The sequence below is a fragment of the Tachyglossus aculeatus genome, chromosome 16, assembly GCF_015852505.1.
Source record: "Tachyglossus aculeatus isolate mTacAcu1 chromosome 16, mTacAcu1.pri, whole genome shotgun sequence".
In the NCBI taxonomy this organism is placed as follows: domain Eukaryota; kingdom Metazoa; phylum Chordata; class Mammalia; order Monotremata; family Tachyglossidae; genus Tachyglossus; species Tachyglossus aculeatus.
Genome location: NC_052081.1, coordinates 49966724 through 49993982, shown reverse-complemented (window position 1 = coordinate 49993982; position 27259 = coordinate 49966724). Strand labels below are relative to the sequence as shown.

At 59.8% G+C, this 27259-nt stretch overlaps 2 protein-coding genes across 2 annotated transcripts; one reads left to right on the top strand and one right to left on the bottom strand.

The window, feature by feature from the left end:
• Positions 1 to 294: 294 nt before the first annotated feature.
• On the top strand, positions 295 to 6239 carry XKR8 (XK related 8). Its single transcript, XM_038758659.1, is given in 5 exon segments — positions 295 to 335; positions 1310 to 1586; positions 1588 to 1808; positions 3670 to 3866; positions 5221 to 6239. Coding segments are annotated over 5 exon segments (1407 nt in total). The 3' UTR covers positions 5892 to 6239.
• EYA3 (EYA transcriptional coactivator and phosphatase 3) lies at positions 6234 to 24931 on the bottom strand. Its single transcript, XM_038758004.1, has 17 exons — positions 24827 to 24931; positions 16138 to 16246; positions 15523 to 15566; positions 14344 to 14423; positions 13867 to 13933; positions 13457 to 13599; positions 12671 to 12759; positions 12367 to 12553; positions 12092 to 12231; positions 11562 to 11645; positions 11269 to 11358; positions 10647 to 10705; positions 10360 to 10520; positions 10048 to 10162; positions 8687 to 8808; positions 8012 to 8112; positions 6234 to 7561 (listed from the first exon to the last, which is right to left on the bottom strand). Exons 2-17 carry the CDS (start codon positions 16174 to 16176, stop codon positions 7481 to 7483), a joined length of 1602 nt encoding a protein of 533 aa, XP_038613932.1. The 5' UTR covers positions 16177 to 16246; positions 24827 to 24931; the 3' UTR covers positions 6234 to 7480.
• Between the last annotated feature and the right edge of the window lie 2328 nt (positions 24932 to 27259).

Sequence of the window (27259 nt, the reverse complement as noted above, 5' to 3'; positions counted from 1 at the left end):
CCCTCTAACGTCGCTTTGACGCCTCCCCGCCTGTTTAGTGTTAGACTGTACCCTCCCGAGCGCTTAGCACAGGGCTTCGCACACCGTTCGGCGCTCCATAAGCACCACGGCCTCACAGACTTTCCCCTCGCGCCCCTCTAGCCCCGCCCCCTCGCGCTTGCGTCCACCTGACCCCGCCCCTCTGGCCGCGCCCCTCTGACCCCCGCCCCCTCGCACTTGCGTCTATCTGGCCCCGCTCCTCGCGCCCCTCTGGTCCCGCCCCCTTGCGCAGGCGCCCCTCTGACCCCCGCCCCTATGGCCCCTCCCCCTATGGCCCCGCCCATCGCGCCCCTCTGGCCCCGCCCCCTCGCGCTTGCGTCCCTCTGTCCCCCCCTCGCGCCCCTCTGGCCCCCCCACCCTTGCGCTTGCGCCCATCTGGCCCCGCCCCTGGCGCTCCTCTGACCTCCGCCCCTCGCGCTCCTTCCCACTTGGCCCCTCCCCTCGCGCCCCTCTAGCCCCGCCCCTCTGCCCCCCTCGCGCCCCCTGGTCCCGCCCCGCCCCTCTGGCCCCTCCCCTCGCGCCCCTCAGGCCCTCCACCCTTGCACTTGGGCCCATCTGGCCCCGCCCCTGGCGCTCCTCTGACCTCCGCCCCTCGCGCTTCTTCCCACTTGGCCCCTCCCCTCTAGCCCCGCCCCTCTGCCCCCCTCGCGCCCCCTGGTCCCGCCCCGCCCCTCTGGCCCCTCCCCTCGCGCCCCTCTGGCCCCCCCCTTGCGCTTGCGCCCATCTGGTCCCGCTCCTCGCGCCCCTCTGGCCCCGCCCCTCGCGCTGCCGCCCATCTGGCCCCGCCCCTGGCGCTCCTGTGACCCCGCCCCTCGCGCTCGCTCCCACCTGCCCCCCTCGCGCCCCTCTGGCCCCGCCCCCTCGCGCTTGCGTCCCTCTGCCCACCCCCCCCCTCGCGCCCCTCTGGCCCCCCCCTTGCGCTCGCGCCCCTCTGGCCCCGCCCCTGACGCTCCTCTGACCCCCGCCCCTCGCGCTCTTGCCCCTCTGGCCCCTCCCCTCGCGCAGGCGCCCCTCTGGCCCCGCCCCTCGCGCTCCTCTGACCCCCCCGCGCCCCTCTGAGGCCCCGCCCCTCGCGCACGCGCCCCCCTGGCCCCTCCCCTCGCGCCCCTCTAGCCCCGCCCCCTAACGCTCGCACCCCTCTGGCCCCGCCCCTCGCGCTTGCGCCCCTCTGACCCCCCCGCCCCCCGCGCCCCTCCGAGGCCCCGCCCCTCCGAGGCCCCGCCCCCTGGCGCTCGCGCCCCCTTGGCCCCTCCCGCCCCGCCCCCTGTAGCCCCGCCCCCCCCCGGTCCCCGCCCCCCGGTCCCCGCCCCGCCGGTCCCCGGCCCTCCGCCCCCCCCCCCCCGCCCCGAGCCCGGGGGCCCGAGAGCCCGCCCGTGTCCCGTCCGGTCCCGCGGGGTCCCGCGGGGTCCCGTCGGGCCATGGGTTGCGCGCCCGTCCGTTGCGGGTGGTGCCGCCGCGGCCGTTGGGAGCCGCTGCTGCCGGCGCTGGGCCCGGCGGCGGGCACGGCGGCCTTCGTGGCGGACTTGGCGGCGGACGCGTGGGCCGCCGGGGGGCTACGCGCGTCAGGGCCGGCCCGGCCGGGGGCTGCTGCTGCTGGCGCCGCTGGCGCTGGGCTCGCTGGGCGGCCAGCTGCTCAGCTGGGCCTGGCACCGGGCCGGGGCCCCCGGGGGCTGCCCCCCGCCCCGGGCCCCCGGGGGCTGCCCCCCGCCTCCGCCGACCACCCGCCTCCTCGCCCTGCTCCACCTCCTGCAGCTCGGCTACCTGGCCAGGTGAGACACACCCCCACTCCTCCGCTAACGCTTCTCACCGAGGCCTGCCCACCGCACAGTGGCCCGGGACTCAGAGGACGTGGGTTCTAATCAATCAATCAATCGTATTTATTGAGCGCTTACTGTGCGCGGAGCACTGGACTAAGCGCTTGGGAAGTCCAAGTCGGCAACCTATAGAGACGGGCCCTACCCAACAGCGGGCTCACAGTCTAGAAGGGGGAGACGGAGAACAAAACCAAACAGACTGACAAAATAAAATAAATAGAATCATCATCAGCATCAACAATCGTGTTTGTTAAGCGCTTACTGTGCGCAGAGCACTGGACTAAGCGCTTGGGAAGTCCAAGTCGGCAGCACATAGAGACGGCCCCTACCCAACAGCGGGCTCACAGTCTAGAAGGGGGAGACGGAGAACAAAACCAAACAGACTGACAAAATAAAATAAATAGAATCATCATCAGCATCAACAATCGTATTTATTGAGCGCTTACTGTGCGCAGAGCACTGGACTAAGCGCTTGGGAAGTACAAGTCGGCAACACATAGAGACGGGCCCTACCCAACAGCGGGCTCACAGTCTAGAAGGGGAAGACGGAGACCAAAACCAGACTGACAAAATAAAATAAATAGAATCATCATCATCATCAATCGTATTTATTGAGTGCTTACTGTGCGCGGAGCACTGGACTAAGCGCTTGGGAAGCACAAGTCGGCAACACATAGAGACGGTCCCTACCCAACAGCGGGCTCACAGTCTAGAAGGGGGAGACGGAGAACAAAACCAAACAGACTGACAAAGTAAAATAAATAGAATCGATAGGTACAAGTAAAATAAATAGAGTAATAAATATGTACAAACATATATACGGGTGCTGTGGGGAAGGGAAGGAGGTAAGATGGGGGATGGAGAGGGGGACGAGGGGGAGAGGAAGGAAGGGGCTCAGTCTGGGAAGGCCTCCTGGAGGAGGCGAGCTCTCAGTAGGGCTTTGAAGGGAGGAAGAGAGCTAGCTTGGCGGTTGGGCAGAAGGATTGGGGGCATTCCAGGCCCGGGGGATGACGTAGGCTGGGGGTCGATGGCGGGACAGGCAAGAACGAGGCCTAACGGTGAGGAGATTAGCGGCAGAGGAGCAGAGGGTGCGAGCTGGGCTGGAGAAGGACAGAAGGGAGGGGAGGGAGGAGGGGGCGAGGGGATGGAGACCCAGCATGGACAGGGCAGGCTATTGGGAAGCATCTGCTCCCAGCCCAGGGTCGTGCCTGCCCAGGTACCCGGAAGTTCTCTCCAGGGCATCGAGTTGGAAGGCACTCTCTGAAAGGTCGAGGGTCGGCAACGTCACACAATTTGTCTTTGTATCGCCGCGATCTATCTCCCGCATGGTGAAAGCCCTGAGCCACAGTCCCTCACTCAGGTCCGGAAGATGGGAGTTAGTTGGGAGTGGTGATCTGCCCCGTTCAGCCCCCCCCGTTCCCGCTGAGTCTCTTGGGCTGCAGGAAGAGCTCAGATCCCTCTGCACTTTCCTCCTGTCTAGTCGAGTGTGGGAATGTTTTCCCAAACAAGTCCAGTCCCTGGGAGCTTCAGCTTCCTTCGTCCCTCCCCGACTTCAACCGCCAGCCCTCGGGTCTGACCCACCATTCCTTCGTTAACAGGCCTTGAGTGGAGTCTTGTCTATGCCACCTCACACCTCCTGAGGGTGGGGAACGTGTGAACGGATGCCGCAGCGCTCGCCCCGGCGCCCGGGACGAGCTCTGCCCGTGGTCGACTTGTTAGTTTCCCGAGGGCAGGGATCGTACGGACTGTCGCCGGGGCGGCACTGTACGCCCAGTAGCGCTCAGTGGGTGCCCCGGGTCGGTCGGTTGGTTAGCAGGTGTGTCTACGCCCTCCGGGTGGGAGTGTACCTGTGGAGGAAGGAGAAGCCGTCGGAAGTGGAGCTGGCGTATTTCGCTTTCCTCTCCCTGGACATCAGCCTGCTGCGACTGTTCGAGACCTTCCTGGAGACGGCCCCCCAGCTCACGCTGGTCCTCATCTTCTGCCTGCAAGCGCACACGGCCGAGTACTTCCAGTGTGAGCGGGACGAGGGGGTGAGGGGCGGGGGGCCTGGAGGCCTGCTCCAGTCTTCCTGTCAGTGGCCACGGCAGCGGGAGCCACAGGGGTGGGGGGCTAGAGGACTGGAAGCCGCAGCCCCGGCCTCGCCCGCCGTGGGGGCTTCTGTGTACGGTGGGCCGGGGTCGAGGGTGGGGAAACGCGGTTGTTCTGGGTTCCTACCTGCTCCTGGATCTCTCCCGCCTCCAGAATTGGTGGGGAGGGGACGGCAAGGGGAATCAATCAATCAATCATATTTATTGAGCGCTTACTATGTGCAGAGAACTGTACTAAGCGCTTGGGAAGTACAAATTGGCAACATATAGAGACACAGAGAAGGGGAAGGGCTGAGGTGTCAGGGGACCCTGGAGTAAGGCGTCGGGATGGCCGTGGCAGGAAGATCGGGGTTCTTCAGGGGGATCATCATCATCATCATCATCATCAATCGTATTTATTGAGCGCTTACTATGTGCAGAGCACTGTACTAAGCGCTTGGGAAGTACAAATTGGCAACATATAGAGACAGAGAGAAGGGGAAGGGCTGAGGTGTCAGGGGACCCTGGAGTAAGGCGTCGGGATGGCCGTGGCAGGAAGATCAGGGTTCTTCAGGGGGATCATCATCATCATCATCATCATCATCAATCGTATTTATTGAGCGCTTACTATGTGCAGAGCACTGTACTAAGCGCTTGGGAAGTACAAATTGGCAACATATAGAGACAGTCCCTACCCAACAGCGGGCTCACAGTCTAAAAGGGGGAGACAGAGAACAAAACCAAACATACTAACAAAATAAAATAAGTAGAATAGATATCATCATCATCATCATCAATCGTATTTATTGAGCGCTTACCATGTGCAGAGCACTGTACTAAGCGCTTGGGAAGTACAAATTGGCAACATATAGAGACAGTCCCTACCCAACAGTGGGCTCACAGTCTGAAAGGGGGAGACAGAGAACAAAACCAAACATACTAACAAAATAAAATAAATAGAATGGATATGTACAAGTAAAATAAATAGAGTAATAAATATGTACAAACATATATACATATATACAGGTGCTGTGGGGAAGGGAAGGAGGTAAGATGGGGGGTTGGAGAGGGGGACGAGGGGGAGAGGAAGGAAGGGGGATGGGGCTACCGGACTGGACCGCGAGCAGCGGTCCACCTGGCTCGGGGTGGGGGCGGGGAAGGGGCCGCTCCCCCTCGAGGCCTCCGCATGAGCGTGAGCCCCCCGTAGTCTCCTGCCACCCATGGCGGTAGACGGGGGCAGCGGGAGCGGGGAAGCCCCCGAGCCTGGACCGAGCCGGCCGCCCTCCCCGCTCACTCCACAGGGGCCGGGATCTGCACCTCGCTGCTCTGCACCTCCTGGGCGCTGCTCGACTACCACAGGAGCCTGCGCAGCTGCCTGGAAGACAAGCACCCGCTGGACGCCCCCTTGGCCGTCGTCGCCTACTTCCTGTGGAACGTGCTGCTGCTGGCCCCCCGCCTGCTGGCGCTGGCCCTACTTGGGGCGCTGGCCCCGGGCCTGCTGGCACTGCACTTTGTGGCCGTGTGGCTGGCCATGTTGCTGTGGGTGTGCCTGCAGGGCACGGCCTTCATGGGCACCGGCGGCTGGGAGGGGCTGTATCGTGCCGTCGTGGCCGTGATCCTCTACTTCTCCTGGTTCAACGTGGCCGAGGGCAGGACGGCGGGCCGCAGCACCATCTACTACACCTTCGTGCTCTGCGACAGCACCCTCCTCGCTGGCTGCTGGCTCTGGACCCACTGGCCCCTCCCGGCCGGCTCCCTGCTGGCCTGGGCGCTGCCCTCGGCCGCCGTCTCCTTCGTCGGGGGGCTGGGCCTGAGGGGGGCCTACTACTGGTGGCTGCACCCGCGGGCCAGCTGGGACGAGGTGGACTTTGGGAGGGCGGGAGCCCAGCCGCCGCCCCCGGGCCTAGCCAACCCCCGCGTGGCCACACTGGCCCGCAGTTTCTATTCCACGGCGGTGGTGGGCCCGGCCTGAGATGCCCCGGCCCTGACCCATCTCTAGCCACGGCCCCGGGCTGAGGACCGTGACGGCTGGCTTTTGTGGGCCCAGGTGGAGACGTTGGGCCGGCCGCGGCCCTCGCCCCATCCACTCCTGGTCAGGGGCCCGGTGGGACTGCAGCTTTCCCATTTGGAGAGAGGAAAAAATGACTCTCCCCGACTCCATCACCTCCTAGCTGGAGCAAGTTGCAGAGGGGGGCAAGGCACCGCCAGCCCAGGAGTCCTCTCGGCCCCGGGCTTTGTGCTCATTGACTCCACGGTGGTCTGCCACTGCCCAAGGCAGGAGAAGTTTTATAGAAAATAAAAACTTTATTTTTCAAGTGAAGACAGTTCCCGTTACATAGAACATCGCGGTTCTGTTCTCAACTGCCACAAATGCCCGGGTCACATAAATACACCCACCACCGCCCCGCCTGGCGCGCTGCCCGCCCCCGCATCGCACCTCAGGCCAGGGGAATCCAGTTTCTAGCCATGGACCGGGGCCCAGCCCTAGGGCTGGCAGCAAATGGGAAGAGGTGGAGTCAGCCAGGGACGGGGTGGCAGGTAGTTCCCCCACCTCCGGCCCAGGGGAGGACCAGCAAGCCAAGCGAGAGGACGGCAGAGGCCGAGCGCCGGGTTGGGGGTCCCTGCGTACTCACAAGTGTTCCGGGGAGGAGGCCCCTGCCCCGCCTCTCACGGTGGTCAAGGGAGCAGGGTGGAAACAGTCGCCGGCACAGAGCCGACAAGGTAGGATGGAGGGCTAAGGCACAGTTGCACAACTGGAAGTCAAGCAGCCTGCAGGCTGCGGCTCACGGGAGCGGCCGGGGGCCCGTCAGCGTGTGTGGCGGTGGGCAGCTCCTGGGAGGAGTGGGAACGGGCAGGAACGGGGCAGGGTTACCTGGAGAGTAGCTCCCCAACCCTCTGCCACCAAACTCCCCCGCAGGGAGAGTCAGCCCCATCTGTCGCAGGACGGAATCTAGAGCAGGTCCGGGGCACTGTCCGCTGCAGGCCCCCGGAGCCCACCCCGCAAGCACGGCCTGCCCGGGAGTGGAAGCAGATCACAGGGGATTACGGGGGGATGCTCGAGCAGGTTCGGGAGAGCGGGGCCGACCCCCAGCCAAGCTTCCACGGCCAGGACCGCACTGAGCAGAACCAGGGTAGGGAGGGGGATGGAGGCGGGTGAGGCCAGCCCTTCCCCAGCCACATACAGCCCCCACCCTTCACACACACATTGCCCCTGCCCCGTAGGACGGTGGCCACGGCTGTGGCCGGTGGGGTGGCAAGTGTGGCCCGAAGGGTTGCCAGGCCCGGCCTGAGAGCGCCCGAGGCCTCTATCAGTGTGAAAGCGGCAGGACGAGCTGGAGAAGACCAGTGATTGGCACTCTGCCGACAGCTGGACTGTGGTCATTAGAGAGGATGGCGGCTGCTCCGGGCCCCAGCGGCCCTCCCCCGTACATGGAGGCACACCAACCCCGTGCCCCCAGCCAATCTGCAGGCACCAGCCACCGGCCAGACGCCGGGGAAGGACCGGATCCTGGCGGAAGGTGGACTGGTAACGGAGGGGCTGGGGGACCGGGTGTGCCTGTCCTACAGGAAGTCAAGCTCCAGGGCCTGGTGGAGGGAGACGAGGTCGCTGTGGTTCGTGACCCGCCAGAAAGGCATGTTGTGCTGTGAAGGACAGAGAAAGGCAATGCAGCGAGAGTGGGGGGCAGCGGGGGGGAGGTTGGAGGGGAGGAGTCAGGGGGTTCCTTCACTGTGTTCTGGCCCCGGCCTCATCCGGCAGCTAGCCGGCCAAACGTCCCGGGAGGCCGGGTCCTCTGCGGAGGCTTCCACCGGGCTCCGGGGCGGCCCTAGAGCTCCCACACCACTTCACTTCTCCCACACCGCCGGTTCTGGGTGTTCCTGGGTCCAGGCCGCAGGGAAGTCTCCCCCCAGGGCCCAGATGAAAGAGTTGCCAACACATCCCCTGCTACTTCCTCAATGACCGGGGTGGAGAAGTTGGCAAATCACGACCCAGGAAGCAGCCCAGGTAGAGCCTGAATGGGGAAGCGCGTAGGAGGGGGAAGCCCGGAAGGGGGTGGGCCCCTGTCCATCCGTCCTTCCCTCGACCCCCGATACCTGTTTGGCAGCAATTTCCTCATCACGGCCATCCCCGATGACCACGTAGGTCACCTTTTTCCCGAAGCGTGACACAATCCTCTCAAAGCAGCTCTCCTTCCCTGAGGGAGAGGGGAAAGAGGGAACGGGATTGGGATAAGGGTCCCTGTGCCCGGCAGACCAAGAGCTGGTCAGGGGTGTTGGGAGGGGAAGGAGTGACTCCCAGGGTGACCCCACAGCTGTGCCCTGGGATGACGCTGGGCCAACAGACCAGGAAACCGGGATCCTGGGGCGGGCCTGGGTACGCCTGGCCTCTGGCACGTGCACAAACCTTTTGTGTGCACGTGTGTATGTGCATGGACCAAGGGGCGGTCCACACAGCTATCCTGCTGCCACAGTCTTAGGAGAATCAAAAAGCCCAGGCTACTGTCCGCATCCTAAAACTAGACCCCCACAAGGAAGGGCCCATCCTCAACCAGCAGCCTCTGCACGCATGTATGTGTGAACGGACATGCGCCAGGCTACCAGCTGGTAGTGGGGCCCGTGTGTGTGAGCCAGGTGGCACCCCCCCCAAACCCTGCTCTCTGGGGTGTGTGTTGGGGGTGTCTCCCACAGCTTGGAGTCTGTTCGAGCCACTGGGGGATGGGAGCTGGGGGTCAGGGGAAGGAGGTCAGAGGTCAGAGCTCGGCACCGTACCAATCTTGGTGGCGCTGTAGATGTTCTCGATGGGGAACACCTCACCCAGGCCGTACAGTAGGACCTTGGCAAGGGCGGGTACCAGCTGGGTGGTGGTGATGAGAATGTTCACGCAGTTTTTCCTGGGGAGAGAGAGAGAGAGAGAGAGACGAGGGCTGGTGGGTTGGCAGAATGGAGCAACCCGGGTGAACAGAAAGGGGAAGTGGCTGGGCAGAGGGGCGAGCAATTTTTCACGTGGGGACTCCCACCAGGCACGGCCAGCTCTGCACTTCCACCCCCACCTCCGGGCCATTTTCAATCAATCAACGGTATTTACTAATAGCTTACTATGTGCAGAGCACTGTACTATGTGCTTGAGAAGAGTACAACCCGAGAGATTTAGTGAACACGTTCCCTGCCCGTAATGAACATAGAGTCTAGCGGGCCCTTTCTGTGAAAAGTTCCGAGCCTCAAAGACGCCCCAGGTCTTGGCCTCAGCCTCCCCCCCTGCCAACACAGTCTTAGAACACAGGGGCGGGGGGGAGAGCCGGTGCCACCGTGGAACCACGCTGGGCGGCCTCCCAGCAGCAAACCTAGCTTTCCGAGGCTTGGTCCCATCCTCGGCCCCTGCAGCCCTCCCTCCCCTCGTGCTGTGCCATGGACAGGAGAGGCAGCAAAGCCTGTCACACATTTCCAAAGCTACACGTTTGTGCTTGTGGGTGGGTGAGTGAGTGAGTGAGTGAGTGAGGGTATGTGAGATGAGATGGCTGGGCTGGGAAAAGCTGTAAAGAAGTCCACTAGGGAAATTCAATCACAAGCAATCTGTACGTGCTGATCGGGGGTGCCCCCGGACACCCCCAGCCTGGCATCGTCCCAGAAGAGGCGGCGGTATCTGCAGGCTAGTCAAGCACGCGCTCATCAACTCCACAGAAAGATAAGGGACAAGAAGGATGTCTGCTGCGTCGGCACCTTGGACTTCCGCGGGCCAGTAGGGTCAGTAGAAAGAGAAATCGGACTGAGATCTTGGGAACCGGGCCCCAAAATGGAAGTCCCAGGCACAATGCGGTTTCCCGCCTTTCGATCCACATCTGGCCCTTTGCCTGGCTTGGGGATAGGGTGTGTATGTGGATTGGGGAGGCGGGGGGAGGAGGGGAGCGTGTGCACGTGCGAATGCGTGCGCCTGCACACGTGCCTGGGCACGCGTGGGTTTAGGAAGCATATGCCGGCAGGTGGAGAATCAATAAATCGGGATTTGCTTGCAGAAACGCAAGCGCGTTCCTTGATTCTACTGGACTGATGGAACTGACTTTGGACAAATCTCTGAGGTCCGTACGATCCAAAGCCCAGTACAGGGGAGACTGTGACGAGCCCAGCAGCCCTACCTGGACTGGATGAGCAACAAGGACTTGAGGGCCGTTCCCAGCCAGGAATCCGTTAAAACCTCGATTTCAGCTCGAAGTCGCTGCAGGGCTTCCTTGCGCTGGGGACTCAGGAGGCCTGTGGAGTGGCACCACACCGGCTGGTTACACGCTCCCCGCCAAGACCGCGGGCACGGGGGGATGTCGGCAACGGCAGCCCGGCTGGCTGGGGAGGGGAGGAGCGAGTGGAGAGGGGGGTTGTCGAGCAGGTAAGGGTAGTGGAAGAAGAGGAGGAGGAGGAGGAGGAGGGTCAGGCCCTGCAAGGGTCTCACCCACCGCCCACGTTGCTCTTGTGCTTGTCGTAGGTCTCCCTGACTCTGCGGTAGCGGAAAGCCAGCTTCCTCATCCAGTCGACCCCGCCCTGTACGCCCACCGCGCCCCCGGGGCCCGGGCCCCCCGCGCCGCCGCTGAAGCCGTCCGTGGAGAAGCTGTAGTTGCTGCAAGGGAGCGGGCGAGAACCGTCAGCGCCCCAGGCCGGCCCCCCTCCCCACCCCGGCAGCTCCCCCGGGGCCGGGCCAGGGGATGGGGAGATGGCCCCGGTTCCCTGCTCGGCAAACGCTCACCTCAAGTCCTGTCCGTTGTCGTCCGAGGCCACGTCCTCCACATGTACCTGGTCACACTCCTACAGACGGACGGACAGGCGGAGTAGGGGGGCGCATCCCGGGCCTCTCACGAGAGAAGGATCTGAGATCCTTCCCCCTTTTAGACTGTGAGCCCACTGTTGGGTAGGGACTGTCTCTATGTGTTGCCAATTTGTACTTCCCAAGCGCTTAGTACAGTGCTCTGCACATAGTAAGCGCTCAATAAATACGATTGATGATGATGATGATGATGATGATGATCTGCCCCCTTCCTGCCCCACCTGCAGCTGCCTCCACAACTTCTCCCCACCCCTGGAGCTCAGCCTACATGGGCCAGGGCCGTGCCGTCCTCCCGCAGACCAGAGATGCGGAAAATGGGGTTTGCTGGGACCCGGGGCAGGGAGCAGAATGACAGGGATGACGTGGAAGGCAATTCCCCCCAAGTCACAGCCCCTCGGTCGGTGCCCGGGTAGAGAGCCGTGGCCGGAAGACGGCCACCCATCCAGACCCCGGTTGACCACACAGAGCCCCCAGATGGCCATGGGGCCCCATCTGTGGCAGGCTTGGACCGCAGGGGTCCAAAGACCCCCGAGTCCAGACTCACCTCCAGGTCGTTGAAGAACAGGTGCGTGTCGGCCACCTCAAAGATCATCTCCTCCATGGTCAGGCCCGAGCCGATGACGACCGTCGGGTCCTGGCCGGGGACAGACTCGCTCAGCGCCGAGGCCCACGGTGAGGTCGCGGGTCACTACGTGCCGGACCGGCCCCACCCCAGCAGCCGCTCGAACCGACCCCGAGCGGGCAGGGCAATCTGCTCCTGGGCTGGGAGTGGGCTAGTAGCATTTGACACCTTGCCAGTCTGTCGGGCCAACAGGGCGACCCAGGGGTCACTGTTACCTTCCCGTACTTCTGGGCGTAGGAGCCGGTGAGCAGGGAGTGGAAGATGATGATGGTCTCATCCAGATCCCACAGGAACACCCGCTAGGGGAGGAAGGAGGGCAAGGTCCATCAGTCTGACCTCAGGACAAGGGCCTTACAGACTAGCATTTGAGCACCCATACTGCGCGTTCTGCTTCAGGGTAGACTCTGTATTGGGGTCCCACCGGGAGGGCATTCCCCAGCCCAACAGGGTTCGGTCCCCGCCTCTGGAACATGCTGCCGCCCACTGCCCCCCGGCCCAGGGGGAGGCCAGCCGCATGCCTGGGACAAAGCTTCTGTGTCTTAGCCTCTTTTGTGGGCGGACTAGGCCTGCAGAGAGCCATTCCAGCCTCCAGCAGCTCCCTGCACCGCAGCCCACAGCCGGGGACTGTGGCTCCCACCCTTGCGAGGACGGTCAAGGCCTGCGGCAAGCGACCGTGCGGCGGGAGTGGAGGGAAGGAACAGAACAAAGAACGGGGTGTGAGATGCCCCAGCCCGCGTCCTCGTACTTCCAGCTCGCTGTCCTGGGAGGCTGTGGCGTCGGCTTTCCTCTTGCCCCGGTTCTTCCCGGCCACGTTTTTCCTGGCCTGCTCATCTGCTTCCTTGCTGGGGGCGGCCCTAGCCAAGGACGGGCTGGCTGCAGGGTCCCCTGTGGGAGACCGTGAGGTGCTCAGCCCCTGCCCACGACGCCAGAGTCCTACAAGGACGGTGCCCATCCCATTCCCATCCCCATCCCATCGGGTCCGGCCCCAGCCCCGGCCCCGGCCCCGGGGGCTGGCTGTACCTGAGGAGAGCCGCTGGTTCGTGGGTGCGGGAGCAATGCCGCCGGGTTTCCCAGCCTGGTAGATGGGGGCAGCAAGTGGCGCCGTCTCAGCGCTGCTGCTGCTCGTCTGTGCCGGGAGGCTGAAGCTAGGGCTGGGATAGCAGGTTTGGTACTGGTTCTGACCCAGGATGGTATACGTGGGGTAGTCCTGAGGGCACAGACAGGGTCAGGGAAGGGAGAGGGAGAGGCAGTGCTCCCCTTTCTCCAGGGCTTCCCGCCGGTCCCCAAACCAGGCACAGGGCTGGAAAACGAGGCGCTCGTCTACCTGACTGGAGATGCTGGCGACAGCGGACACGTTGGCAGCAGCGGTGGCGGTGGAAGAGGCAGAGACTAGGCTGGCGTTGGGGCTCGGAGCTGCAACGTGCCCGGGGATGCAGAGTCAGCGGGATGGGCACACAGTTGGGGTGGGGGGCAGGATCCCCCCCGGGGAGAGGCTGAATCTGGCCCCCCAATTCCCCGATCAGCCTCACCACAGTCCCCCCAGCAAGGCTATGTCTCTACCTACACGGGCTGCGGGCAACAGCAGCACCAGAGGGCCCCCGCAGGACTGCAGGAACGGTGGGATCTCAGACAAGATCAACCCAGCTTGCTGGCGGCCTTTCGGGCACCCCGGGGGCCCTGAAGGACCACTGCGGGGGTAGGGGGTGTCTGCGCCTGCCCCGGTCTCTGGAGCCGGCTGAGGCAGGCCCCTGGAAGGGTGGGCAGGCATTCGGGGAAGCCCCCTCCCCGAATTTATTGCCCACGGCAGCAGCCCCACCCAAATTCGGGAGCGCACGGGCTGAATCGAACCCCACAAGCTGCCAGGAGCCCCGCAGGAGCTCTGCGTGGCTAAGGCCAACTTCCTGCGCGGTCTCCACCTTGAGCCCAGCACTGTGGATTCTTGGCACACATGCATGAGCACCCATGAACATATACACATGCACTTCTGCATACACGGCTTATCGGGCCCTCCCCAGCTGGAGATGGGAGGGACAGAGCACCACGGTGAACCCACGCTCGGCCTTGGACAAGCCCAAAGGTCCCGAGGCTGGAGCGGGAGGGGCCTTCTTACCGAAAGGAGGTAGTCCGTAGCTCTGGGTGGCCTGCGGATACACCGTATAGGGCTGGGACTGTGGCAGGGCTTGATACTGGGTTTGGCCGGAGTAGGCGGTCAGCGTCTCGGACACGGGGACGGAAAGGATATGCGTGTACGGTCTGGAGGGAGGCGAGGCGGCAACCTCTGACTGCGGCCGGCGAAGGTCCGGGACCGCCCCAACCGAGAACCGACCCCCCCGGCCGGGCTGCTTGCCCCTGGCACTGGGCAGGGAAGCAGAGACTGGGCGCACAGGCCGCTCCCTCCCCTTCGCCCCCTCAGAGACACCCAGGTTCCCGACGGCCTGAGGAGGCTCGCCCCCAGGGTCATCTGGGTCGGAGGAGCCCCCGCAAGGATCTCGGCCGAGAGGGCCGAGCACCCCCACTCACTTGGCAGAGTAGAGCTGCGAGGAGTAGTCGCTGGCCGGGCGCGGGAGGTAGTCGGTGCAGGTCAGAACTGAGAGAGAGACGGAGACGGGCAATGTGGGTGCGGTCAACCCTGGGGGACCCCCGGAGGGAGGGGCGTTCCGCTGCACAGCTGCCGGGACCCCGCTCTGCCGATGGCTACAATCGGGCCCAGCGATGGGGGGAAACCAGACTCTCTGGGACCTGGGCAGCTCCTACAATGGGAGCCAGGTGGTAGCGGGGCCCGGTCTCAGTGTCCCGACAGCTGAGAGGGGGCAGGGAAGAGATGGATGGGCAGGACAGGCGCACTTTTAGCCCTACGTGCCCCTTTCGGCATTGGGGGGCACAAAAGAAGTGTGATTCAGGTGGCAAATGCCCTCCCCACAGCTGGAGCTGACACTGCTCCCACGGCTGTCTGCGGATACGATGGAGTCCCACGGGCCCACGGGGAGGCAGGCTTACTTCCGTCCGCCATGGTGACATCCGAGCCGAGGCCGGGGCCCTCCACTTTCTGCTCGTTGGCGTCGGGGAGGGTCCCCTGGCTGAGGACCAAAACACGTGGGAATTAGCCACCACCAGCGCACAAACCGGACACCACGGAGCCAGGGGCAGGGGGAGAGGGGCCGCTGCCACCCCCTCGCCGGCAGCCACTTCTACCCCAGGCCCCTGAGCTTGACCCGTGACTCTCACCACCTCTGCATGCCAAACACCTAGATTTCCCCAGCCTGGACGCCCCACTGACCGGCCGGCTGGCCGCAGGCAGGGCGGGTGGCCAAACGGAGGTTCCCCTGGCAGGAGTCCCCGACACTAGAGGAGCCCGGGTGATCCGCCGAGGGGGAAAACCGGCCTGGCAACACCTCCATCGTGCAGGGGGGGTGGGGCCCAGTCGGGTCCTTCGTTTCCCATGATGGATCAGGGCCAGAGCCCGGGGCACATTCTGATTGAACCGAAAGGGCCGCCGGCAGCCCCGAGACACCCAGACAGTCACCTGTGAGGGCTTACGCCCTTCTCCACGGGACAGCGGGTTTGAAAGGAGCGCCTCAGGCTAGGTGTTATCTTTGCAAAACGGAGGCCATGACCCTTTCCAAAAAGGAGAGGCCCAGATGCCCGAACGGCCTACGGGCCCAAGTCCGCAGCCAGGCCAGCCACGGGCCAACCCACAGTCCGGCGCCAGGCGGCCCGGGATGACTCAGCCTCGCAGTGACCTCTGCGAGCAAATCAAGTCGGGGTGCGTCCATTGCTCTCCCCAAGCGGGACTGACACCCAGACCCCAAGGAAAGGGCTCCAAACCAGTGACACACGCCATGCCGGGATGCCCGCTGGGCAGCACCTGTTGGGTCTGCCCACAAGACCGGGAATTGGGAAGCCCGGGATGTAGTGCCAGGGGCTCCGGCCGCTCCCACAGGAGCAGCGCACAAACCAGAGAGCCATCACCAATATCACCCCTCCACCTGGTTCCGGAGAGGGGAACGCCGGCTGGTCAGAAGGGAGACGGAGGCTGGCAAAGTAAGCTTCCCCCTCCAACACAGCGCACGGGCCAAGCAGTCCCCCCAGCCTCCGGGAGCAGGAATGGGCAGTGCCGACTAGCACCACATGATGGACCAGGAACCCCAGCAAAGCCACCGGGCTCCCGCTGCGCACCTTAATGCCGGCTCCCCCGACTCCTGCATCTTGGCCTTCTTCACCTGCAATGACAAAGGTTCCAGTGTTCACCAGGACCCAGCGCCCCGGCCTCCAGGATGGGAGCGGGCCTGGGCGGATGCAACCTGGGAAAACGGGTGGCCGGGAGGGTGGGTGGGAGGCTTCTGGAAGAAGCGAACCCTTAACCACATTTCACCAGCCCTAGTGTCTGTCTGTCTTCTCCAGCTAGCCGGAGACAGGCAGTCATCCAGGGAGTCGCCCGAGGCAGGGAGAGATTAGGGGAGGCTTGGCTTTGGGACTGGCCCCTGGGCCACGCCTCCCAACAGGCACGTCAGAGAGCGGGGGCTGTGCGGGGGTCCTGACCACCAAGCCCCTTCCCCCCCAACCTGACCTCCAGGCCCGGCCAAGCAGAGCAGGCTGGGGGCCCTCCCTGCAGGGCACCAGTGACCAGTGACCCTTGGATGGGGGCCACCCTCACCCCCACCCCGGCCCGGCCCCAAACAGAACGCCATCCCCTCCTCAGAATAACCGTGGCAGGGGCGCAGTAACGGTCAAGACTCACCCGCCCTCCTTTCGACCTTGGCAATGGCCGTGATCCCGGCCCTGGCCACTCACCGTAGGCTGCTGCTCGGTGAGATCTCGGTCCTCCTCCATGGGGGCGGCTGCGGCGGTGCTCCCACGCTGCCCGGGCCCGTCCCCACGCCTGGTGCTCAGCCCTCACGGCCTGTCGAGACGGGGGTCAACGGCTTTATGTACTCTTTCAAGGGGCTTATCATCGAGGCCATCGACTCGGCCCCACTCCTCGGCCCCGGCTTCCCGGGGGCCGGCCCCACACGTGGTTTGGCGAAGCGGAGAGGTGGCGGCGAGCCCGAGGGAGCGGCCACGAGAGCGCCCGATGCCCTGCCGAAGCCGGCACGTGGCACTCCACCCCCACCCCCGCAGCTCTCGGAGCCCCGTCGCCAGGGAGCCGGACAGCCCGGCTGCCCCGGCGACGGCCATGTGCCGGTCACTAAAACAACTCTCTGGAGCTTAGCGGAGTCCCGCTGGAAACGGGCCGGGGGGGACGAGCGTGTCAGCCGGCCGGCCGGCCCCGATAGCATCTAACCTGCTTTAATGTGGAACGTTTACATAACGGTGACACCCGACGGCAGCAAGTAGGCCACCCACCAAAGGCAATTAGGCGCTTCCTCCTCCACACAGCACTGTCTGGGGCCACCCCAGCGCCACCTCAGAACCCGCCTGCAGCTGATTTTTGATCATTTCTTAAGGAAGAAGTCGACGCCGGGGGAGCCGAGTCCAGGCTGCACAATTCACTGGCGGGACCCTGACCCAGTCGGCAATGTGTCCTGGCCCCGAAGACAGCGAGAGAGCGGATGTGAGAATAGCCATTTCGAACGAAGCAGCTCCCGACCGTTCCCCCAGGCTTGCCGCGCTCTGCCTGGGCCGCGGCTGGACAGGCCGGACTTGAGCAGAGGGAGACCGCCACTCAGATGCTGAGCAGATGCTTCGCCCCCAGGGACCCGTGAGGTGGCTTCTTGACCGCCTACCGGCTGGGGGACCCCGATTTTGATGGCCCATGGCCTTGATTCACTCAGAGCCAAAGGCCACCTGTCCTCCCATCCATGGGCTCCCCCCTCCAGCAGACACGAGACCCTGGGAGGCCTTTCCTCTGCCCCAGGCTTCGAGCAGCGATTCCAGCGAATGCAGCCAAGAAGCACTGGTCCTGGCCTCGGGGATCGCTCTCGCTGCCATTCCCCAGAACCCAGGCTTCGCCAGGTACCCACAAGAAGCCTCTGGTGGCTGAGGTGTCCCAGCTCCACGTTCCTACAGTGCAACCTACCTCGCCGCTTTTCTCTGCCGGGTTCCTAAGCCAATTGGGCACCACCAGAAATGGAAAGGGTGAAGGCCAAACAATAGGCAGGCGGTTTGCCTGAGGCATTGAGCAGGGAGACCCCAGGGAAGGCAGAACTTCCCACGAGGTGATGACTCAAATGGGATGGGACTACGACAGTCACCAGTGATGAGGCCCTCTGCCTGGGTGATACCAGGGGTGGATGCCCCTATAGGCTGGCATCTCTGGGGCCACCTCCTCCCGGCCATGGCTAGCGCCATCGCTGCCGCTCATGCAGAGCGGTCCCGGATCTCCCCTAGCTGGGCACGATGGGCCCAACAGCTGGCAGAAACGCAGGCTGCGCCCCACAGCGCATTACCATACCCTCCTGACCCAGGGGCGGGCAGCTCGGCAGGGGGCCCACGGGTGCTGGAGAGAAACCACGCTCCCGGGAAGCCTGGCCAGTGGGCCCCTCCCCAGACCACGAACGCTGTGGTGAACCGCTCCCGGTGCTGATGCCAGCCGGACCTGGAGGGCACGGGCAGTTGTAAAAACAGTGGCTTTTGTTAACCACTTGCTATGTGCTGAACACTGGGGAAGATATAATGCAATCAAATCAAGACTGTCCCCGTCCTACTTGGGGCTCAGTCTAAGGGGCCGGAGGCATTTCACCCCCGTATTACAGATGACTAAACAGAGGCACCGAAAAGTCAAATCAATCACCTAAGCTCTCACGGCAGGCAAGCGATGGAGCCAGGATTAGAACCCACAGACTCAGTCCTGTGTTCTTTCCATCAGGCCGCCCTGCTTCTATAGGCCGGTGCCATAAGTTTGCCCCCCGACTCCCTGCCGTCTCTCCTAGTGCGTCCCCGGGGATTACCAGCGGGGTGGTGGCGGCTCCCAAAGAAAGGAAGCGGAGCAGGAGAACCCATACCTATGCCTCATAACAAGTTGACGGGGGCTTCTGGGTCCCACTCGCCTGACCCACACGGCCAAGGCTCGCCCACAAGGCCAGGGCAGCTGGGGTCGTAGGCGCTGACGGAGACGTTACCCAGGGTGGAGGCTTCTAAATGGTCCCTCGGAAGGAAAGGACCACGATGTCCAAGGGAGCTGGAAAGCGCTGGGACCCAACCAGACGGTGAACTGCGTTCCTGGCCTGACGCTCTTTGACTCTAAATCATCACCACCTGCCGTCCCTGCACAGAGCGTGGACACTTTCAACTCCCCGAGCCACCAGGGCACTGGAGCCGGGGCTAGGTAGGCCCCCCACCCCCCGGCCCCACGCCGAGTAGCATGGCCCAGAACATAAAACCCCTTGGACGGGAGGCCCGAATGCAGGCACAGCTTCTGGTCTCGCAGCCACCCATCGGGAAGGATGGACATGCCCCAGACCTGAGCCCTCAAAATCAGGACAACGATGGCCCCGGTGGCTTGGGTAGCTTCGTTGGCACCCCCCGGCCCCTGCCTGTGTGTTTCTGCGGGGCTGGGGTGCAACGGGTGAGTTGGGGAGGAAGGCCTAGAGAGGTCTCCAGGCTAAAATGAGTAAGGGGGAATGGGCTGTAGCAGGAAAAAAATACTGTGACTATGCAAACAGTGAGGCTTTTCTCCAACTCTTCACCTTGCACTTCCTTGGAGCAAGCAGAAAACTTCCAACTTAACTCCTGTTCCTTTTGGGCAACCTGAGATTGCTAGCCCTGGGCTTTGGTCCAAAGTAAAAGCTTAATAAATGCCACAGTGCAGAACACAGTTCTACGCGCTTGGGAGAGTATGAGTTGTTAGTTTGCCAGTGCTGAGATAAACTCAAATAAATGCCATTGATTGACTGACTCAAGGTGCATACAGAGAGGCAGGGAGCATCTGCAACTTCGCCAAAATCCACCCTTTCCTCTCCATCTGGGAGGGCTTCCCAGACTGAGCCCCCTTTTTCCTCTCCCCCCCATCCCCCCCACCCTCCCTCCTTCCCCTCCCCACAGCACCTGTATATATATTTGCACAGATTTATTACTCTATTTTACTTGTACATATTTACTATTCTATTTATTTTGTCAATGATGTGCATCTAGCTTTACTTGTATTTATTCTGATGACTTGACACCTGACCACATGTTTTGTTTTGTTGTCTGTCTCCCCCTTCTAGACTGTGAGCCCGTTGTTGGGTAGGGACCATCTCTATATGCTGCCAACTTGTACTTCCCAAGCGCTTAGTACAGTGCTCTGCACATAGTAAGTGCTCAATAAATACGATTAAATGAATGAATGAATGCGATCCAGGTTCCAGGGTGCGCTCCACCACTTGCCTGTTGTGTGGCTTAGACAAGTCACTTCATTTCTCTGGGCCTCACCTTCCTCAACTGTATAACAGGGATTAAAATTCCCCCTTCTTGGTCCTGTGTGAGACAGGGACAGTGTCTGACCTGATTATCCTATTGGAATGTAGGCTCCTTAAAGACAGGGATCATGTCTACTATATTGTACTTTCCTGAGCGCCTCAAACGCTCAATAAATACGGTTGATCCTAAGCTACCCCAGTGCTGAGCACAGTGAGTGGCTCATAGTGTATACTTAGTAAAGATCATCATTAATACTACAAACCGGGCTCTGCAAGAGTGGGCATTTGGGAGCTGAGAACTGTGGGTTCAGGGTTCATGAAATCATTAACAGAGATCATACGTGACAATTAGAACACGAAAGTTGCAGGGAAGAGATTCCAGAGAAACAGAATGGCTCAGTATGAAGAGCAAGGGCTTGGGAGTCAGAGGATGCGTGTTCTAATCACACGTCCACCATCTGTCTGCCGGGTGACCTTGGGCAAGCTACTTAACTTTTCTGTGCCTCAGTTACCTCATCTGCAAAACGGGGATTAAGAATGTGAAGCCACGTGGGACAACCTGATTACCTTGTATCTACCCCAGTGTTTAGATCAGTGCTTGGCGCATAGTAAGCGCTTAATCAATCAATCAATCAATCAATCGTATTTATTGAGCGCTTACTATGTGCAGAGCACTGTACTAAGCGCTTGGGAAGTACAAATTGGCAACATATAGAGACAGTCCCTACCCAACAGTGGGCTCACAGTCTAAAAGGGGGAGACAGAGAACAAAACCAAACATACTAACAAAATAAAATAAATAGAATAGATATGTACAAATAAAATAGAGTAAAAAATATGTACAAACATATATACATATATACAGGTGCTGTGGGGAAGGGAAGGAGGTAAGATGGGGGGGATGGAGAGGGGGACGAGGGGGAGAGGAATATCATCATCATCATAGACCTAAGTCTTAGGGGAAATGGCTGGTGACCGTCCAACCTCTGACTTGCTGCTCCCCACCCAACTCGGGTGGGGTGTTCAAGACCAAGAACTTGAAGCCAAAGTGGGCAGAGTCGAGGCAAGGGACACAGGTGAAGGGGGGTGGGCGAAGGGAGGGGATGGATCCGTCCCGGAGGCCGCTGCCCGCCCGCCGGAGCTCCCGCCTGCAACTTGGGCAGATCGAGAGCCGAAGCCCGCAGGGCCCGGCCTGGCCCGCTCGTCGTGGGAGGGGATCTTGTCTACCACCTCTGCTGGGCTACATTCTCCCAAGAGCGTATTCCAGTGCTCCAGAATCGCTGAATAAATAGGGTTGACTAGCTGATGGACCCGGACCGAACGCGGGTCTCGGGGCAGCGGGCGGAAGGCCGCAGGGGAGCCCAGCATGGCGCGGGTAGCCCGTCCTTCTCGTCCCGGGGCCTGCGGGACCCACGGGGAGGGATGGTCCAGGAAGGCGGGTCACCACGCCCCCACCGCGGGACACCAGAGGTTGGCACAAACCGGGCCGGGGTCATGAGTTAAAAATCTCGGCTCCGCCGCTTGTCGGCTGTGTGACTTTGGGCAAGTCACTTAACTTCTCTGTGTCTCAGTCGCCTCATCTGTAAAACGGGGATTAAGACTGTGAGCCCCGCATGGGACAACTTGATCACCTCGTATCCCCCCCCAGCGCTTAGAACGGTGCTTTGCACATAGTAGGCGCTTAACAAACACCAAAATTATTATTATTACCTAAACCCTTCGGGTGGGAGCCCCACAACAGGGGTCGGATACCGTGTCTACCTGGGTGCTCTCTCCCGGAATTTACTACAGTGCTCCTGACCCAGGAAGCAGCGTGACTCGGTGGAAAGAGTAAGGACTTGGGAGCCAGAGGTTATGGGTTTTGATCCCGGCTCCACCACTTCTCAGCTGTGTGACCTTGGGCCAGTCACTTAACTTCTCTGGGCCTCAGTTACCTCACCTGTAAAATGGGGAGTAAGACTGTGAGCCCCTCGTGGGACAACTTGATCACCTTGTATTCCCCCCGCAGTGCTTAGAACAGTGCTTCGCACATAGCGCTTAACAAATGCCGTCATTATTTGTTCTACTCCCGCTACGGGCCCCGGGGGTGGAGAGAGTAACAACAACAACAACAATGTTGGCATTTGTTAAGCGCTTACTATGTGCAAAGCACTGTTCTAAGCGCTGGGGGGGATACAAAGTGATCAGGTGGGGCTCACAGTCTTAATCCCCATTTTACAGATGAGGGAACTGAGGCTCAGAGAAGTGAAGTGACTTGCCCAAGGTCACACAGCAGACATGTGGGGGAGCCGGGATTCGAACCCATGACCTCTGACTCCAAAGCCCGGGCTCTTTCCACTGAACCACGCTGCTTCTCTAATGGTTTGCACACCGTAAGCGTTCGACACATAAAACCGAATGAGTGAGGAGACCGTGTCTACTTTCCACCTGGGCGTTCTCCCAGTTCACTACAGGGAAGCAGCGTGGCTCAGTGGAAAGAGCCCGGGCTTTGGAGTCAGAGGTCTTGGGTTCAAATCCGGGCTCCGCCAATTGTCAGCTGTGTGACTTTAGGCAAGTCACTTCACTTCTCTGTGCCTCAGTGACCTCATCTGTAAAATAGGGATTAAGACTGTGAGCCCCAGGTGAGCCAACCTGATCACCTTGTATCCCCGCAGTGCCTAGAACGGTGCTTTGCACATCGTAAGCGCTTAACAAATACCATCATTATTATTATTACAGTGCTCTGCACCCAAGAAGCGCTTAGTACAGTGCTCTGCACACAGTAAGCGCTCAATAAATACAATTGATTGATTAGTAAGCTCTATTCCTGCTAGGGGCCCCGGGGGCGGAGAGAGTACAGTACAGTGCTTAGAGTGCTAGAGAAGCAGCGTGGCTCAGTGGAAAGAGCATGGGCTTGGGAGTCAGAGGTCATGGGTTCAAATCCCGGCTCCACCAATTGTCAGCTGTGTGACTTTGGGCAGGTCACTTAATTTCTCTGTGCCTCAGTTCCCTCATCTGTAAAATGGGGATGAAGACTGTGAGCCCCACATGGGACAACCTGATCACCTTGTATCCCCCCAGCGCTTAGAACGGTGCTTTGCACATAGTAAGCGCTTAACAAATACCATCATCAATTAATTAATTACTGCTTCGCGTGGCTCACTGGAAAGAGCACGGGCTTTGGAGTCAGAGGTCATGGGTTCAAATCCCGGCTCCACCACTTGTCAGCTGTGTGACTTGGGCAAGTCACTTCACTTCTCTGGGCCTCAGTTACCTCATCTAGAAAATGGGGATTAGGACTATAAGCCCCCCCGGGGGTCAACCTGATCACCTTGTAACCTCCCCAGTGCTTAGAACAGGGCTTTGCACATAGTAAGCGCTGAATAAATGCTATCATTATTATTATAAGATTGAATGAGGGAGGGAGGGCAGAAGGAGGCTGAGGTGTGGCAGGCCGGGGCTGGTGGCGTTAGTGTCGTCCATCAGGGGTGGGCCGTAATAATAATAATAATAATAATAGTAATAATGGCATCGTGGCTCAGTGGAAAAGAGCCGGGCTTTGGAATCAGAGGTCATGGGTTCAAATCCCCGCCCTGCCAACTGTCAGCTGTGTGACTTTGGGCAAGTCACTTCACTTCTCTGGGCCTCAGTTACCTCATCTGTAAAATGGGGATTAAGACTGTGAGCCCCCCGTGGGGCAACCTGATCACCTTGTAACCTTCCCAGCTCTTACAGCAGTGCTTTGCACAGAGTAAGCGCTTAATAAATGCTATCATTTTTATTATTATAAGACTGAATGAGGGAGGGAGGGCAGAAGGAGGCTGAGGCGCGGCGGGCCGGCGGCGTTAGTGTCGTCCATCAGGCCCTAATAATAATAATAGTAATAATGGCATCTTTTAGACTGTGAGCCCCCTGTTGGGTAGGGACCGTCTCTATGTGTTGCCGACTTGTACTTCCCAAGCGCTTAGTACAGTGCTCTACACACAGTAAGCGCTCAATAAATACGATTGACTGATTGATTGACTGTCTCTATATGTTGCCAACTTGTACTTCCCAAGCGCTTAGTACAGTGCTCTGCACACAGTAAGTGCTCAATAAATACGATTGATTGATTGATTGATCGTGGCTCAGTGGAAAAGAGCCCGGGCTTTGGAATCAGAGGTCATGGGTTCAAATCCCCGCTCTGCCAATTGTCAGCTGTGTGACCCACTGTCGGGTGGGGACTGTCTCTATATGTTGTCAGCTTGTACTTCCCAAGCGCTTAGTACAGTGCTCTGCACACAGTAAGCGCTCAATAAATACGACTGATTGACTGATTGTGACTTTGGGCAAGTCACTTCACTTCTCTGGGCCTCAGCTGCCTCATCTGTATTAAGACTGTGAGCTCCCCGTGGGGCAACCTGATCACCTTGTAACCTTCCCAGCGCTTAGAGCAGTGCTCACCGTACCTCGTTCTCGCCTGTCCCGCCATCGACCCCCGGCCCACGTCCTCCCCCGGGCCTGGAATGCCCCCAATCCCTCTGCCCACCCGCCAAGCTCGCTCTCTTCCTCCCTTCAAGGCCCTACTGAGAGCTCACCTCCTCCAGGAGGCCTTCCCACACTCAGCCCCTTCCTTCCTCTCCCCCTCGTCCCCCTCTCCATCCCCCCGTCTTACCTCCTTCCCTTCCCCACAGCACCTGTATATATGTATTACTCTATTTATTTTACCTGTACATATCTACTCTATTTATTTTGTTAGTATGTTTGGTTTTGTTCTCTGTCTCCCCCTTTTAGACTGTGAGCCCACTGTTGGGTAGGGACTGTCTCTATATGTTGCCCACTTGGACTTCCCAAGCGCTTAGTACAGTGCCCTGCACACAGTAAGCGCTCAATAAATACGATTGATGATGATGATGACTGTCTCTATATGTTGCCCACTTGGACTTCCCAAGCGCTTAGTACAGTGCCCTGCACACAGTAAGCGCTCAATAAATACAATTGATGATGATGATGACTGTCTCTATATGTTGCCAACTTGGACTTTCCAAGCGCTTAGTCCGGTGCTCTGCACACAGTAAGCGCTCAATAAATACGATTGATTGATTGATTGATTTGCACATAGTAAGCGCTTAGTAAATGCCACTATTATTGTTATTATTATTGTTATCTAAGCGGGCTACACTCACCCGAAGGTGGCGACGGTTTCGAGGGGCAACATGGGGGCTGGGCGGCTCCTAACGACGGACGAACGGACGACGAATGGAGAAACTGAGGCAGGAGCGGTGGCGACGGCGTCACCCGGCCGCGCGCCCCCGGCCACCGGAAGTGAGGCGCAGAAAGCGCGCACGCTCACCGCGCATGCGCGCCGGGAGGAGCCGAGCGGCATTCGTTCGTTCGGTCATTTTCGTTCGTTCGTTCGGGCATGTTCGTTCGTTCGTTCGTTCGTTCGTTCGTTCGTTCGTTCGTTCGTTCGTTCGTTCGTTCGTTCGTTCGTTCGTTCGTTCGTTCGTTCGTTCGTTCGTTCGTTCGTTCGTTCGTTCGTTCGTTCGTTCGTTCGTTCGTTCGTTCGTTCGTTCGTTCGTTCGTTCGTTCGTTCGTTCGTTCGTTCGTTCGTTCGTTCGTTCGTTCGTTCGTTCGTTCGTTCGTTCGTTCGTTCGTTCGTTCGTTCGTTCGTTCGTTCGTTCGTTCGTTCGTTCGTTCGTTCGTTCGTTCGTTCGTTCGTTCGTTCGTTCGTTCGTTCGTTCGTTCGTTCGTTCGTTCGTTCGTATCAAGCGCTTACTGTGTACGGACCCCACAGCGGGCTCACAATCAATCAATCAATCAATCGTATTTACTGAGCGCTTACTGTGTGCAGAGCACTGTACTAAGCGCTTGGGAAGTCCAAGTTGGCAACATATAGAGACAGTCCCTACCCAACAGTGGGCTCACAGTCTGAAAGGGGGAGACAGAGAACAAAACCAAACATACTAACAAAATAAAATAAATAGAATAGATATGTACAGGCAAAATAAATAAATAGAGTAATAACCCTATAACAATAATAATAATAATAATAAATAATAGAGTACACTATGTTATAGTGTACCCCCCCAAGTGCTTAGTACAATGTTCTGCACCCAATAAATGCTTAATAAATATAATTGATTGATTGGTACACCCCCACATGTGGCTGCCACTGTGGAGGCAGATATAAAAGAAACACAGCCACAGCCCGAAGGAGGTGCCAGTGACACAAGGGGAGGCTGTATCATCTACAGCCAGGCCCCTTTATTAATAATAATAATAATTATGATGGTATTGAATTGCTTACTATGTGCTAACCACTGTTCTAAGCACCGGGGTAGACACAAGATAGTCAGGTTCTCCCACACGGGGCTCACGGTCTTTACCACCATTTTACAGGTGAGATAACTGAGGCGCAGAGAAGTGAAGCGGTTTGCCCAAGGTCACACAACAGACAAATGGTGGAGCCTGGATTAGAACCCAGGTCCTCCAACTCCCAGGCCCGTGCTCTATCCACTAGGCCATGCTGCTTCTCTGGGGGAATGTGTGTGCCTGCTGGGGAGACTGTACATGTGGCAGAATGTGTATGTGTGCGCGCACATTCATTCATTCATTCAATCGTATTTATTGAGCGCTTACTGTGTACAGAGCACTGTACTAAGCGCTTGGGAAGTACAAGTTGCCAATGCCAGGGGATGTGACTAGGGGACCCTGCACTGAAAAATGGTACAGCAAAGACACCATCACAGTGCTCTCTGGACCTGGGCAGAGAACTTTAATCAATACGCCAGGCCATCGCAGGCTCCACTCCATCTCCCGGGAGTCTGCTCCTGCCCCGCGACTCCACCCAGGGCTGGGGACTTCAGGACCACTCATTTATCTCCCAGTGGAAGCCGATGTTGGTGAGACCGGCGCCGTTGTGCTAGCCGCTGATGTAGCGGAGAGTGGGGCAGGGCACTGAAGGAAGTCCTGGACGGCTGGCTCACGTAATAATAATAATAATGGCATTTATTAAGCGCTTACTATGTGCAAAGCACTGTTCTAAGCGCTGGGGAGGTTACAAGGTGATCAGGTGAAACTGGCATCCCTTGCTGGTGATGAAGATCCGCTGCTGGATGTAGACCGGGTACTTTCCCGATACCTGGGTGATGTTCTCTCCGGGGAGGAACAGAAACTCGTGGTTGACTTCAATCTCAGCACCATAATACTGGCTCCAGGTGCCCCCAAACTGCAGCTGGGGGAGAGGGGCCGAGTCGCCGGTTAGCGATCGGGCTTTCCGAGGCAGGACGGGCAACGTGGTCTGGTGGGAGGTCTGAGACCCGACCGGCGGTCCACTTACTATGTGCCAGGCACTGTTCTAAGCGCTGGGGTGGATTCAAGCAAATCGAGTTGGACACAATCCCTATCCCAGTTGGGGCTCCCTGCTTCTCTATTTACTAAGTGCTATTATGTGCAGAACACTACTCACTTCTGAGAGAATATACAGAGGTGGGAAGGGGACGTGATCCCTGGCCCTCAAAGGGCTCATGACCTAAGAATATAAGGGAAGAGAGGCCAGGCGGTAGGCGTATAAGGAGCGATGAAACTATAAAAGACTAAGGCAGCAAATAGGGCAA